At 35.1% G+C, this 15,096-nt stretch overlaps 1 protein-coding gene across 1 annotated transcript; it reads left to right on the plus strand.

The window, feature by feature from the left end:
- The first annotated feature begins 244 nt into the window (after positions 1 to 244).
- On the plus strand, positions 245 to 13,995 carry LOC113234559. Its single transcript, XM_026469903.1, has 8 exons — positions 245 to 353; positions 2,296 to 2,307; positions 2,870 to 2,923; positions 4,231 to 4,261; positions 6,203 to 6,252; positions 8,641 to 8,853; positions 12,111 to 12,320; positions 13,854 to 13,995. The coding sequence occupies exons 1-8, from the start codon at positions 290 to 292 to the stop codon at positions 13,967 to 13,969; spliced, it is 750 nt and encodes a 249-aa protein (XP_026325688.1). The 5' UTR covers positions 245 to 289; the 3' UTR covers positions 13,970 to 13,995.
- The last annotated feature ends 1,101 nt before the right edge of the window (positions 13,996 to 15,096 follow it).

Genomic DNA, 15,096 nt, shown 5'->3' on the forward strand with positions numbered 1-15,096 from the left:
TTTACCATGAACAAACGAATGATGTAAAAATTATGCGATTACCATGAGCAAACATGTGGTCTCCACAAAAATTATGAGATTACTATAAACAAACATGGTCTTTACAAAAATTATACGATTACCACAAACAAACGTATTTTTTAGTTTAAAACTGTATTGAATTGTAATGTATATATATATGTAGAAATTACTATAAGTTTAAACAGAAAGTTATTGCTTTTTTGTTTCTCCATTATGCCTAATAAATGTCATGTAATTGACTTACCTTATTTATTAACTTTAACCAATCATGGGTTACAAGTTGTTTCTTTTAATCAGTTGTTTCAGTAGTTTTTACATCATAGCCAATAATGGTAAATATTTAAACAAATAAAAGTTTTTATTTAGATTTTTTTATCATATTATATTTAGGGCATGCAAACCGGTTACTCGGTTAACCGAAACAAAAACCGAGTAACCATAAATCGTAAATCCGGGCTTTTCGGGATTTTCGGATTTTGTCTTATAACTACGAAAACTTAAATTCGTAACTCATCATATCATCGTATCTTGATAAAAGGAAAAATTTTAACTCTTCCGTCTATATACATTTTGGAAACTGCCATGTTTGTAAGACAACATTAGGATCTTTTTGAATTCGTAGAAAGCACACGTCGAAACGCAAAGCTCGTATTACCAACTTCAAGATTGGAAATGTTTAGAGATATAGATGCATACTAATTTATAACAAAATACCAGACATCCTCAAGAAAGTAGATAGTGACAACGTGTTTAAAACCAAGTTGAGGTCTCTCTTGTTAAGTAAATGTTATTACAATGTGGGAGACTTCATGAACTCTCCTATAAGCTAAAAGAGTCCAGCTTCAGATAAGTAATTTTAAGTCTATGTAATACTATGATCTAAAGTTTATTAATGATAATTTTAAGATCCTATATGTATTAGTTCCTAAATGTTATTATTATTATTTTTTTGCTATTATTTTTATTTTTACAATTTTAATATTACGTTTCATAATAATTAATTGCTGCACCCAAAAGGCGTATGTATGTACTTATTACCCATGTAATTTTTGTACCTACATTGTTTGCAAATAAATAAATAAATAAATAAATAAATGCTAAGTAAATGCTAGGAGCTCAGGTAAGTGCAGCGATAGCATGCACAAGATGAGTGCAGGTAACCTTTGGGAAGCGAGTGGCGAGTTAGGAGGAATATGCTCTAATTATGTATATGATTTGTTTTTTTTTTTACTATAATTCTAGAAGTTGATTGATCTCACTGAAGCTGTGAATTCCATATATATTGAAAATAGTGTACATACAAAGTACACTGAGCGCCCGGTTATACGAGGTTTTACTAGGCAATAACATTTAAATTCATTTTCCGACTACGTTACCTAGAATGTCTTGAACAAATTGGTTGCACATTTTCTTCCATTTTCAAAGGATTAAATAGAAGAAACAATAAAACTTTCAATCGTAATCTCCGTACAAAAAGTTACAACCGCCATATTGAATCTATGAAGTAAAACCGCGCTGTGGTTGGTTGAAATGGACAATATCATTTTTGTTTCTGACCCAATCATGGACATTGTCAAGTTTGCGCCTTACACCTATGTTTCGGAGCGATTTTCGAAGAATCCATACGTCTCTGCAATTACCTGAAATTTTCGCCTTGAAGCAATAGACAAAACAAACAAAATGACAATCGTACTTATAAAACGTAAATTTTGCATAGAGACGGTTTTGCTTTTATACACCTCATATTATTGTTCTGTGAATAATAAAAACACTTAAGAGGGAGCATGCCTAAAAAGTTTTGACGTTGACTCCGCCCAAATTTGTGAAACAAATATATGCCTGAAGTTCGCGTGTCATGCGACAGGAGATGTTGAATTTTGCGCATTAAAAGTACCAAATTCGTTTTAACGGAATAACTCTAAAACTAAAGGGATTAAAAAAAATCCGTAGTAACAGTTCTCGATCATGCATATATATAATTAATTATCTAATTTTTGTCCTAATAACCTGTAGCATTTCGAGGATGAATCGAGAAATGTGAAAATTAGAGGTCATTTCGTGATTTTTATCTATCGAGGAAACTTTATTATTTTATGTTTCTGATTAGTGTCTATGCTTGAATATATCGTGTAGTTACTCATACAATATTTCATTTTTAACTTTAACGTGGATATACCCCTCTAAAATCAAATCGAAGATTAGGAATTTTTCCTCTGCTCCCTCTTAAGAGAATATATAATTTTTTGTGTCTCAAACAATTTGTTTTGTTTTCAGGAGCGAAAATAGGTATAGTTGGTCCACTATTATATACTTATATTTATACTGAAGGGTTTAATCAACATAGCAGTAACTCTTCTTGTGAAAGAGTTCGACAAGGGAAGTCACACATACTGCGTTCCTGCTTTGAAGGCTAAGGGTGCTGGTGGAACAACATGCAAATGGGACTGATCATTTTTATGTCTCAGGGTGACAAGCACATGTCCCAAGCCCTGAGAGGTAACGCAACTGCTATGGACAGGCGTGTCGCTTAACACCAAGCGCATGACTTGTTCGTTCTGTTAGGGCGCGTTCCCATTATCTCGTGACGACAGATAGTCGTGCAGTTTAAAGTGTCGTGGCTTGTATATTTAAATGAAGTTGTTCACATCAACAATTTCTTATCTCTAAATTCAGGGATGAGCACATAACACGCGGGATAAGCTCGATAAAATTCGTGTCGAATAAAAGCTCCTTACGCTCTGAGCGATGCTTAGGTATTTACGCGCTGAACAGGCGGGAGATAAGTGCCAACAACATTTTACTAAACTATTCTTTTTTTTGTCATGAATAAATCTACCACCACGGGCAGGAACTACAACCACTACCACTGCAAAACCTGCGCCCACTACTCCTCCCTCTCGTGGTAAGTAGAACCCTGGTCCAATAACTCAAGTGGTCTGCTAATCACGATACAATACAGCGTAGTTGGGTATATAGTACCCATTGGTACGTGATTTAATGTTGTCACTCACGCATGTCGCGCAACCGTAGTTTTTTTTAAAATTTTGTTGTTCCCATTTTGTGGTCCCATTTAAATTTGAAGAAAATATTTCACCTCTAAGGAAGCCAAACTAAGCATGTCGCGAACAAATGGCAAACGCCCGGTCGGACGGGACTGGCACTGGTGTGGGACGCCACGTGTGCCGACACACTTGCCCCATCTCATCTCCAGCACACCAGCAAGAGGGCTGGCTCCGCAGCTGAGCTGGCGGGAAGAATAAAAAGTAATAAGTACCAGGATCTCGGCTCCGACTATCTATTTACAGCCTTTGGAGTCGAAACCCTTGGTCGATGTCCTAGTACCCTTCATCTGTACAAAATTTTATTGAAAAAATTAATATACTATCTAGGAAACCCGAGAGCCGGCAGCTACCTTGCCCAACGCATTAGCATAGCAATACAAAAGGGGGAACGCTGCCAAAATCTTGGGCACCTTGCCGCGGGGACCCAATTTTATTCATAATATAATATAATTTAAAAATCTAGTTTTTTATCTTACCTGTATATTATCTTAATTAAAAAACTAGGCGATGAATGACTTTTGAGGTCAGTTTTTTTAGTACTCTGTACTGTGATTATTAAAATTGTAATTAAAAAAAAACTGAACAGCCAAACTGAAAACTAATTTTAATTAATAGTCATAGTGTGAAATTTGTTTGCGTCGTCCTGGTCGATTTATAAATAAATTTTAGTTTTTAAAGCTTGATTTAATAGTTAGTCATTAGTAAGTGTTTCTGTAGATTATTGAGTGTTTTTATTGCCTTTTTCATAATATTTTATATAAAAATTATGCCTTTGGTTAAATTATCCTGATTTCGGTGGTAGCTGAATTCAGTGGATCAAATATGTCATTAACTGTTAAGAATCTAGTTGCCCAAATAACGGAATCTTATGTAAGTTTGAGTACGTTTTCCTTCCCGCTCAGTGTTTTTCCTGAAATTAAGAAAAAAATTTTGACCACCGAAATCAGAGAATTTAGAGAAATGCCCATTTCTATTTCCAATTATGTTTTAAATAAAAAACTACTATCTTGCATTCCATTCTCATCTTCTGATGAGATACAATACAAAAATAATTTCTAAATCGGTTGTCTTTTTTTTTAGACAAGTGCCTACGAGGTTTGTTTATTATTTGTCTGTCAACAAATTTTGTGAATATGATTTTTTTTAGGTCGCACGCCAAGACTTCAACCGGAAAGGCCGTGAGTTTTATTTATGTATTCGTTCTATGGAACTGATAGCATTCAACTTAACTGTAGGAGAAGAGCTCCTGGTGAAAGAGTTCATCCAGAGAAGTAAGAGTAAATACGAGTTTTTCTTTTTTTGTTGGCAAGGACCCTCAGAAGTGGTTCCATTCAATATAAAGAAAATAGTCTACCTCTAAACGTGGTTACACACGGCGATTTAGCAGCGATGCAAACGCGCGTGAAAAGGTTGTGTGATCCTTCACGGCAATAAAATAGGATACTTCGGTCCACAAACATTTATTTGTTAGTTTAAGGTCGAGGCCAGACGAGCGTAATTTTGCGTTATAAGTTGCGTTTTTTGAGTTGCGCAGCTGGCGCTCGCAGTGAGCGCCTGACGAACGTCTTTTTATTCAATTGCTTTCAAGCGTTTACATCAAAGTGACCCCTTCCCTCACCCCTACCTCCAACCGCGTCAGCCCGTCGCATTTATGTATGAAACCGAATGCAACGCAAACTAAGCAAAATTACGCTCGTCTGGCCTCATACTAAAGGAAAAGAAAGCTCCGAAAGGAATTATACTGAATTACAGATTGGTATTAACATTGAAATTGGCACATGATTTAGATTGAGAACTGGTAAAAGGGTTAAAATTAGACGCAATTAAGAGGGAGCAGAGGAAAAATTCCTAATCTTCGATTTGATTTTAGAGGGGTATATCCACTTTAAAGTTAAAAATAAAATATTGTATGAGTACTACACGATATATTCAAGCATAGACACTAATCAGAAACATAAAACAATAAAGTTTCCTCGATAGCTAAAAATCACGAAATGACCTCTAATTTTCACATATATTCGATTTATCCTCGAAATGCTACAGGTTATTAGGACAAAAATTAGATAATTAATTACACTTATGCATGATCGACAAGTGTCACTACGGATTTTTTTTTAATCCCTTTACTTTTAGAGTTATTCCGCTAAAACGAATTTGGTACTTTTAATGCGCAAAATTCAACATCTCCTGTCGCATGTCACGCGAACTTCAGGCATACATATATTTGTTCCACAAATTTGGGCGGAGCCAACATCAAAACTTTTTTGGCATGCTCCCTCTTACTAGAACTACAGCTGAACTGCCTACCGCGATTGAGCTGGGAGTGACAACGGAACGAAACAAAAAGAACGATTCAAAATTTGAAAACAAGAAAAGGTGACAAAAAGGTGGGATGGCGATGTAAGGAGGTCACATCGTCACACGCGTTCGTGAAACGCGCGACTGCATCGCTACACTTACGATTTATAGGCGCAATGGCATCGATACAAACGTTTGTAGCTAAATCTCAAGTATAGCAATGCAATCGCGCGCTCGCATCGCGTACGCATCGTTAAAAATCGCCATTTGTAACCGCTCTAAAGGTGACAAATTAGGGGATGAATCCTGTTTATTGATTTTCACCCTTTTTCCTTTTTCGAAGTCGGTTAATAACCCGTTAATTTTGGTCATCATCATCATCAACTCTTTATATCACTGGTCCTACTTTACGCGGCCGTTTGTTTGCCTGTACGCATAAGTAGGAAATTAGCGCTTAACGAACATTCAGTCAATTGAGACATTTAACAACTTAACTACAACCTAAAAGGTAAACAACCTCATGGAGTTTGTATCTTTACCAATAAACCTTTTACAACTTAACTTATCTATCTATTTAAACAATTAGACGTCAATATTTATAGCGTACTACTGGCCCTACACATGGATTGGACATTTTATACATTTATTGGGCGTAGTTGCTCGATCGATTAGTAATTTGTATTGATTTTGCAGCGCCCCTGCAGGGTGTCACATGGGTGGCTACTGCATTATATTTTTATAACACCTGTGTGAAACCGCGTGGCAAGCAATAAAGGTATGAATAGGAAAATAAATTCATTTAAATGTTATTTTATTTTCAGTATGGCCAACCGATATGTAAACGTAGCCAATGTCAACGATCGCAAAAAGAGTATGTATAATTAATTTGTTTATTACTAACTCGAGTAGCCCATTGTACTATACTAATTGCAATAGTTTTATTGGTTCTCCATACAAAATTTCGTCCGCTATTTCACCCCATTGCATTTTTGTAACAAACAGTAGGCTGTCCTTCTCCTAGTTCCATTTATCTGTACCAGTAGCGAGGCGTCCATATAACTCGATTTTCACCGGCTTGCCTAAAATATTTTTACGTTTTGTGCTAAATTTTACGTGTAGAATAAGTTAACCAGTGAAATGAAGTATACTTGTACCTTGTGTGCCAAATAAGTTGTGTTCAAGTGTCGACAAGGCGTCACTTTTTCTTAAGGGAAGTGTTTTTTGTTTTGCTCTAGCTTAATTAACGACAATTTTCAAGCCCCTTCACTAATCTCTATATCAAAATTAACCAAAATTTCTTCAGCGGCTTAGGCGTGGAAACGTAACAAACAGCAGCGGCCATTCTCGCATTCGGTGTTCTCAATCCAATCACCGTAGCTATTTCGGTGTTCTCAGCCTAATTACCGTAGCCATCGTTTTTTCCTCGCTTAATGTACCCATTAACATTGAAATGTGAACAATATCAAATTTAACTACCAATATGTCTAAATAGTATTAGAATAGACAAAGTAGTTTTCGAGTTATTGGGAAAAAAAATTATAGAAACGGTAATTAGATATATAGAAGGTAATCAGAAAGATCAAACATTTTTAAGAAAAACCGACTATTTCTGACACAGCTGAATCATTATTTGTATATTTTGCTACATTTCTAATGATACAAGTGACATTCAAGATTGTTTTTAAATAAATTGAAAGTAGCTTTTTCAATGTTTGGTTAGTGGTAATTATTAAAAATTAATACAATTCTTTCTTGTGATTAATGACAGCTGTTACAAGAACAGTGTAATAATTTACATTTTGATTATTTCTGCCGATAAAAATTCTTACAAGTTTAAAAAAATTTAAGTTAAGTTAAGAAGAATTATTAGAAAAAGTGAAGAAAATTAATATCAAAGTTATTTGCATGTTGTTAGTTCTTTATAATTTTTGTTTTATATTTTCTTAAAAATGTTTGAACTTTGTAATTACAGTATCCATTGCTACGGTAAATAGATCTAATTACCGTTTCCATAAAATATTTGTGTCTTAATAACTACAAAAAACAATGGCTACGGTAATTAAGCTGACGACACCGAATTGGCTACGGTAATTAGGCTGAGAACACCGAATGTGAGAATAGCCGATTTATAAAAATAATTTGGATTAAAATCGAAAAATCTGTAGTCACCGGTTAGACATTATTTAATAGTAAATTCATTCAGTAGGTTAGGTTAGTTAGGAAATTGCAGAAGCGAATTTGCTTGCGTTTCGGAACATTGTTTTATGTTTTTTAATGTTCATTTGTCTTATGTAATTTTGAAATTCAACATTAAACTATCAGAGTTAATTTCCGCAAATCAAACACAAGTATGGAAGGCATTAAAATATATTACAATGATTTAATTTATTTTACGTCTAAGAGAAAAAAATCAGTCACCAATATGATTTAATAGCAGTAGAGGTCCACGTGAAAGAGTTGGTCCAGGGAAGTACTGCCTACCTTACCTATTTCTACCGCCAAGCAGTAATGTCAGCATTGCTGTGTTCCGGTTTTGAAATGTAAGGGTGCTGGTGAAATTACAGGCACATGGGACTTGTCAACTTACGTCTCAGGGTGACGGGCGCAGTGGCAGTGCCCCACAGATCTGAGTGGCATTGCAATTGTTTTGGATATGCGTGTAGCATGCCATCAGGCGCACGACTTGTTCGTGCCGTCACTTGATACAAAAAGGCCGCTTTTTGTCTGCTGCTTTTGCAATAAAATGAACATTTAAATCATTGACTTACAAATAAATGGACGACGGGTCTAATACAAAAACCACGGAAAAATGTCCCAAGTCAACCTATTTAAACGTAGTGACATGTAAAAGAATATGAAAAAGCTAAAACGTTGAATTTAAATTGTAATGTCATCGCAGTACTGTCTAATTCTGCTTGCTTCGCTGTCAGTCGAACAAACGAAGACTAAAGCGTGAATGACGCTCTGTATACGATTTTAACGCCCTATAAATTCGGACACTTTTTAGCGCGGACCCGACGTCCATATAATTGTAAGTCAATGATTTAAATACATGCCATTACAATTGATCCTGTGAAAGTGCATTATGCTCTTAAAAATCTATAAAATTACAATGTAAAAAATGTTCATAATATTATTATTCAGGTATTATTAAAAAAAAAAAAAAAATTATATGGAGGCTGTCGCCGTTTAACTGTCGCATAAATATTAATTCCATACAGTGTATAAGAAAAATGCATACGTGTATGTTTTTTTGTAGAAAATGACCGCCCAATCTTGGACGATAATTTTGGAGATCGATTCAAGCAACCATTCAGCCCCATGTTCATGGATTATTGTGATCCACATCACTGCAATGGAGAGGGCAAATCTCGGTGTGGATTAAACAGAAACACAATGAGATTCAAATGGTTCCGCAATGCATGTAGTCTTTCACAGAATAACATATGCGCTAAGTATCTAGGAGAAATGAGTGAGTTAATTATTTACCATTTATACCATTATTTATTATTATCTCTCTATTAAATAAAAATGAAAGCCGTGGTGACGTGAGAGGACGTGGGTTCGAATATGAGCTGGCACTTCTCAGATTCTCGGAATTTGTGCGCGAAATTTAAGAGGAAGCAGAGGACAAAATTCCTAATTTTCGATTTGATTTTAGAGGGGTATATCCACTTTAAAGTTAAAAATAAAATATTGTATGAGTAACTACACGATATATTCAAGCACAGACACAAATCAGAAACATAAAACAATAAAGTTTCCTCGATAGATAAAAATCACGAAATGACCTCTAATTTTCACACTTTTCGATTCATCCTCGAAATGCTACAGGTTATCAGGACAAAAATTAGATAATTAATTATATTTATGCATGATCGAGAACTGTCACTACGGATTTTTTTTTAATCCCTTTAGTTTTAGAGTTATTCCGCTAAAACGAATTTGGTACTTTTAATGCGCAAAATTCAACATCTCCTGTCGCACGTCACGCGAATTTCAGGCATATATTTGTCTCACAAATGTGGGCGGAGCCAACGTCAAAACTTTTTTGGCATGCTCCCTCTTAAGAGTCTATACTACCCCAACTCGAATTCAATTTTTTCCCGTACTAGTACGTTTTACTTTACTTGGGTCGAACGACACGGGCACTGGCTTTATTTAAGAATGTATTTTTATACAAATGACACTAAAGCCGTTTGAAAAACGTAAGTCGTATACCGTTCGTGTTCTATTCAGTTCTGTTGATATGAAAATAATAATTGGTACATGTAACGTACCTAATGAATACAGCGGTTTTCTTGTAAAATTTTAAGGTAAATTTGTGTTTATCGAGTTCTTAGGTTTTCGCGATTGTTACACATAGGAAATGAAACTATTTTTCATAAATAGGGCTGAAGACTGGTTGAAGACTGTACCACCTCAGTCAACCGTGACCATGGGACCTGTAAAGGGCCCGAAAAGTCGGTTTGTTTGAAAAAACAAATATACGCGATTTAAATCCGGAAAAATAGTTTCATTTCCTATAAGTTTGTGCTTTTTTTTTCTATGGTGAAAATTTTTAGAAATCGTGTTTTTACACCATATAGTAATCTGTGTATATCCTCGATTATTTCGATATATTTTTTCCGAAGTGATTAATTCAACACGTTCAATGTTTGCAAAAATTTCAATGTGTGCCATTTGAGATAGACTCTTCATTTGAAATTTATCATGACATTTTCGTTGAAATGAAACATTTTCTAAATGTTCGATCTCTGTATTATTAATTATAACAAAACCAGTGGAGTATTTTACAAAAAAATGTTGAATATCATGATTGTGAAACATTCTGCCATCAAATTGTGGAACCAACTCCCGGCGCATGTATTCCCTCCCCTCTATAACATCGGGTCCTTCAAACGTAGTGTGAAGAAGCATTTGGCCAGACCGGCAAAATGATAGTGACGGAGTGAAGATATTTGTGTTTTCCATTCGTTACTCTCATCTCTGGACTGTATTCGCACTTTCCATCAGGCGCGGTGCAGTCATTTTGCCGAGTCACAATAAAAAAAAAATAAAAAAAATCTGACATTCAATAAAATATTTAATAAAACATCTTGTGGCGACTCCTGCATGTCAAAAACGGTTCACATCCCTCCAAAAACGTATGGCGTCCCCAGCCCACATTTGTTGGGCCAGCGTGGTGGACTATGACCTAAACCCTCGCCTGAGAGGAGACCAGTGCTCTACAGTGAAACGTATAAATGAGTAGATGATGACTATCTAGTCATCATCATCCTCTCTCATGACCTAAAAGACAAATTTTTAATATTATCTAAATGGAAAAGGCGGTTATTTTAAAGATGGAGTAAAATTACAGTTTATTGAGCAAAAGTGTTGCCCGCTTGCAAAAAAACAAGTTAGCCATTACAATCGATAAATTATTCTAACGACTTTTATCATCAACGGCCATCGAGCATATACCCAGAAATAGAGACGAAATGTCATTTAATTTGTTAAAAACTATTCTGCCAAATCCCAGCCCGAATTCGAAATGACCAGTTTAACTTGAGCTTTGCTAAAATTGAAAATTACATATTTAATATTTAGTTACCGATGAAATGTGATTCCGTTTGTTTTGTAATTAGATCTTTTGCTTCAGTTTCGCGTATCCTTATATGAATGGTCATGGCCAACGGTCAAAATAGGATCATAAAGAAGGCAACAACGCATTTAGTATTCATTAGAATATCCTATCTCTCCTACCACTCTTTCACTCTTTCACTGTCAAATATTGATTTGGCAGTGGAGGAGTGATTTGGTTGTGGATTAGTAAATTAGTAGGTAACTAAATTTATAAAAAAGGTGTAGCTGCAGTGTTTCATATAGTCAATAATTAACTATGTAGCAATATCTTATGGTTAATAATTTTCCAATGTTCTTAGTATAAACGGTAAATTTTTGTTTGCTTTTTTAAGTAATATCGTGCCATCTCATCCTTCAAAATGGTTCCAACTGAAAACCAGCGTTACAGCAATTGAGCTGTGACATATGCTGAGTTTGGATCCATTTCAGCTCGTAACTGTAACTCTTTGTATATTGGCAATGTGTGATGCTGGCTGAATAAACGTTTCTTTCTTTCTTTCTTTCTTTCTATCATTCACAATTCAGACAGTTTTGGCAAAATTATACTTTCTTTTACAATCTATCGATAAAACTGTCGACAACAACTACATGACTATTTAAATGAACACTGGTAACCCTGCAAATGTCATTTTACTCCGTCTTAAAAAAAGACATACTAGTTTATTGAATGTCATCCTCTTTGAATTCTTATTCTTATATAATCTGTAATTTCATAAAAAATAATTGAATATCATGGTATAAAACGTCGTGATAAATATGATATCGAGATAAGTACATTAAATTTAAAAATTACAATTATTAAATCGACATCTCTCGTCTGCTGCTGGTAGGTTAAAGGTACCTGGTTAAAGGCTGAGTGAAGAAATAGATTTCTCACAGATGGCGCGATATTGCAAAAAAGTAGTCAAAAACCTAAAAATAAAGTTTTGCAACGAGCAGTACTTATGATACTTCCATATTATTATAGTAACCACTTTGCCGGTGGAGAAGATTGCCATTGGGATTACGCCGCGGCCATCTTTGTATTCAACTTGCCATCGCGAATATCAGTCTACCCCTTCTAAACAAGACCAATGTATTATTCTTTACTTGTTGTTTCAGAGTACGACAGCGTTAATATAAAATTTTGCTTACAATACGTGGTGTTTGGCAGAACGTATGTCCCGTCAAATGAATGTCCAATGGAAGAAGATTGTGATGAAAACATAAATGCGAAGATTTGTGGCAAAAACACATACAACGGAGATCTAATGATCTTCTTGAATAAATGCTATTTTCGGGCTTACAATTGCAAACTAGAAAATTTCGAGGGTGAGAACATTTTGGCGTTTCTGTGCATACCTATTCTCCGCCATTTTAAAAGCCTTTTTTCAAAATGGTGGCCAGACGGTATTCCTTACGTTAAGGCTTAAAACTTTTTTTTCAAGTGAAGGTCGAACATATCGTGCACCTGATGGTAAGCTACACGCCTGTCCATAACAGTTGCAGTGCCACTCAGTGCTTTAAACGCAAAAATCTGAGGGCACTGCCACTGCGCTCGTCACCCTGAGACATAAGTTGACAAGTCCCATATGCCTGTAATTTCACCAGCGCCCTTAACCCTTCAAAACCGGAACACAGCAATGCTGACATCACTGCATGTATATAAAGGACATCTGCGATTCGTGAACACTCATCCTCAATATTTTAAAACACGTGGTGAAGTGATACAAAGCCAAACCAGAGCTAAAATTATGAATCTTTTATACCAACCTCGATGCCATAAATTAATTTATAAAAATAACTGCTTCAATATGTGCATAAAGATCTTCAATAGTTTACCGAATGAATTTAAACTACGACACGAACCTACGTTTAAATCACAATTGACAAAATGGCAGACACATTGCTTCTATAGTAATAAAGAATATTTAGAATTTACAAATACCAATTTATATTGGTTTGAAGTGCAATTAATTTTAGAGGTCTAAATATTTAATTCAATTAATATTAGCACACCTGCTTGCCAGGTTGAATACATTGTACCTATTTTTATTTTAGATCTGTATCATTGACTTACAATTATATGGACGTCGGGTCCGCGCTAAAAAGTGTCCGAACTTATAGGGCGTTAAAATCGTATACAGAGCGTCATTCACGCTTTAGTCTTCTATTGTTCGACAGTACTGCGATGACATTACAATTTAAATTCAACGTTTCAGCTTTTTCATATTCCTTTACATGTCACTACGTTTAAATAGGTTGACTTGGGACATTTTTTTCGTGGTTTTTGTATTAGACCCGTCGTCCATTTATTTGTAAGTCAATGATCTGTATAATTACTGTATTCTGGCAAATAAACGTTTTCTATTTGTATTTCTATTCCTGCTTGGCGGCAGAAATAGAAATATAAATAATTTCTGCCGCCAAGCAAGAATGTGAGCATTACCGCATTCGGGTTTTGAAGGGTGCTGGTGAAATTACAGGGACTTGTCAACTTATGTCTCAGGGTGACGGGCGTAGTGGCAACGTCCGTCAAATCTTTCTGATCTAAAGCACTGAGTGGCTGCAACGCTGCTGCGCACGAGTTGTTCGTCCCGTCACTAGAGCTACCTATTAATCTTAAAGTAATACATTACAGAGACCGAGATCACTCTCGAGAATATAAGGGTCGTATTCTAGAACTCTATTCGATGCTCAAGTTAGGATTGCACTGGAAATACAAGCACTGGAAATACGACCCTAATGGCAGGGACTTGAGTATGATTTCGAGGGCTTTAAACCATACTCAAATCCTGACTTGAGCATTGAGTAGAGTTCTAGAATACGACCCTAAGACTTGATAAGGACTTCTTTTGCTTTCAGCGTACATTGAGGTGGATTGGGACGAGTGCGAACCGATCGTGCCCTCACTTAATCATCATCATCCTGAGATTGAAGCTCTTTTAAACAATGAATACGAAATCATTTATTTGAAATAAACAACCAAACTATTTAGCAATGAAAATAATGGCTTGTATTTGGGACATACATATCCGGGGCATATTAGAGACTTGCATATTTAGGAAGTACTTATTTAACAAGAAAATTATTTATTTACTGTAAATAATGACCAGTATTTGGGGTTTACTTATTAAGGTCTACCATAATTGAAATTGTCTATATATATAACAAAAAAACTTGTGTAGTACTTCAAAATAGTGATCAGATTTGGGACTTACACATTTGGGACAAATTACTACCTCGTACATTTGGGACACATCATCAAGTAACAGACAAACTATTTAGTGATTCATAATGGCCAGTGTTTGAGACTTACATATTTAGGGCACATTAGTAATTACATATACACATATGGAGATGTCTGAATAAACGATGAAGTAAAGATGTTGAAAATAAAAATTCATGTCCTAATAATATATAAAGAGCCGTGGTAGCCTATGGTTGACCTACCGCCTCTCAACCCGAGGCTATTGTTTGGAATCCGGGGTTGCACCTCTAAGTGCAACATATAAATATTCCAAAAAGGAATTTAAGTGCAAAATTTAATTTGAAATTTACCATGACGTTTCCAACGCACTTATACACATACACAAATATTTAAGTAGTTTATTTTAAGTTCTTTTATTTCGCGACACACACGTCTGTCACTCATCTGGCTCAGGGCTCATTGAAAACCAGTGCCACAGTCAATTATGGCTGTGGCTTAACGACTGTGAACTGGCAATCGGTACTATCTCAATTTTGACAACTTAACAGATGAATAAAAAAATTGTTTGTGTCATTTATATAGCATCTGGTTTATTAAATAAAAATACGTAGTTTTCAGATATTTTTATTACACATGTATGTATGTATGTATGTACACTACATATTTTTATTTAACAAACTAAAAAGAAGAAAAATTTTTTCTTCACAGTCGTTATGCTGAATGAAGTCCTTTTGCGTACGCCACAACCGCACAAATGACAGCACAAAATTTGTAGTCGTTATATTTTGTTTTTTTGCCTTTTGTCAGTTTTGTCCTATTTTATGTTTTTTTTTTGTTTTATGGTATTATTTATTCTATTTATTAATTATTTTTATTTTGTTCTGCTTGTCTGTGTTA

This window comes from Hyposmocoma kahamanoa, unplaced genomic scaffold (genome assembly GCF_003589595.1).
Source record: "Hyposmocoma kahamanoa isolate Upper Pololo Valley unplaced genomic scaffold, ASM358959v1 84, whole genome shotgun sequence".
In the NCBI taxonomy this organism is placed as follows: Eukaryota; Metazoa; Arthropoda; class Insecta; order Lepidoptera; family Cosmopterigidae; genus Hyposmocoma; species Hyposmocoma kahamanoa.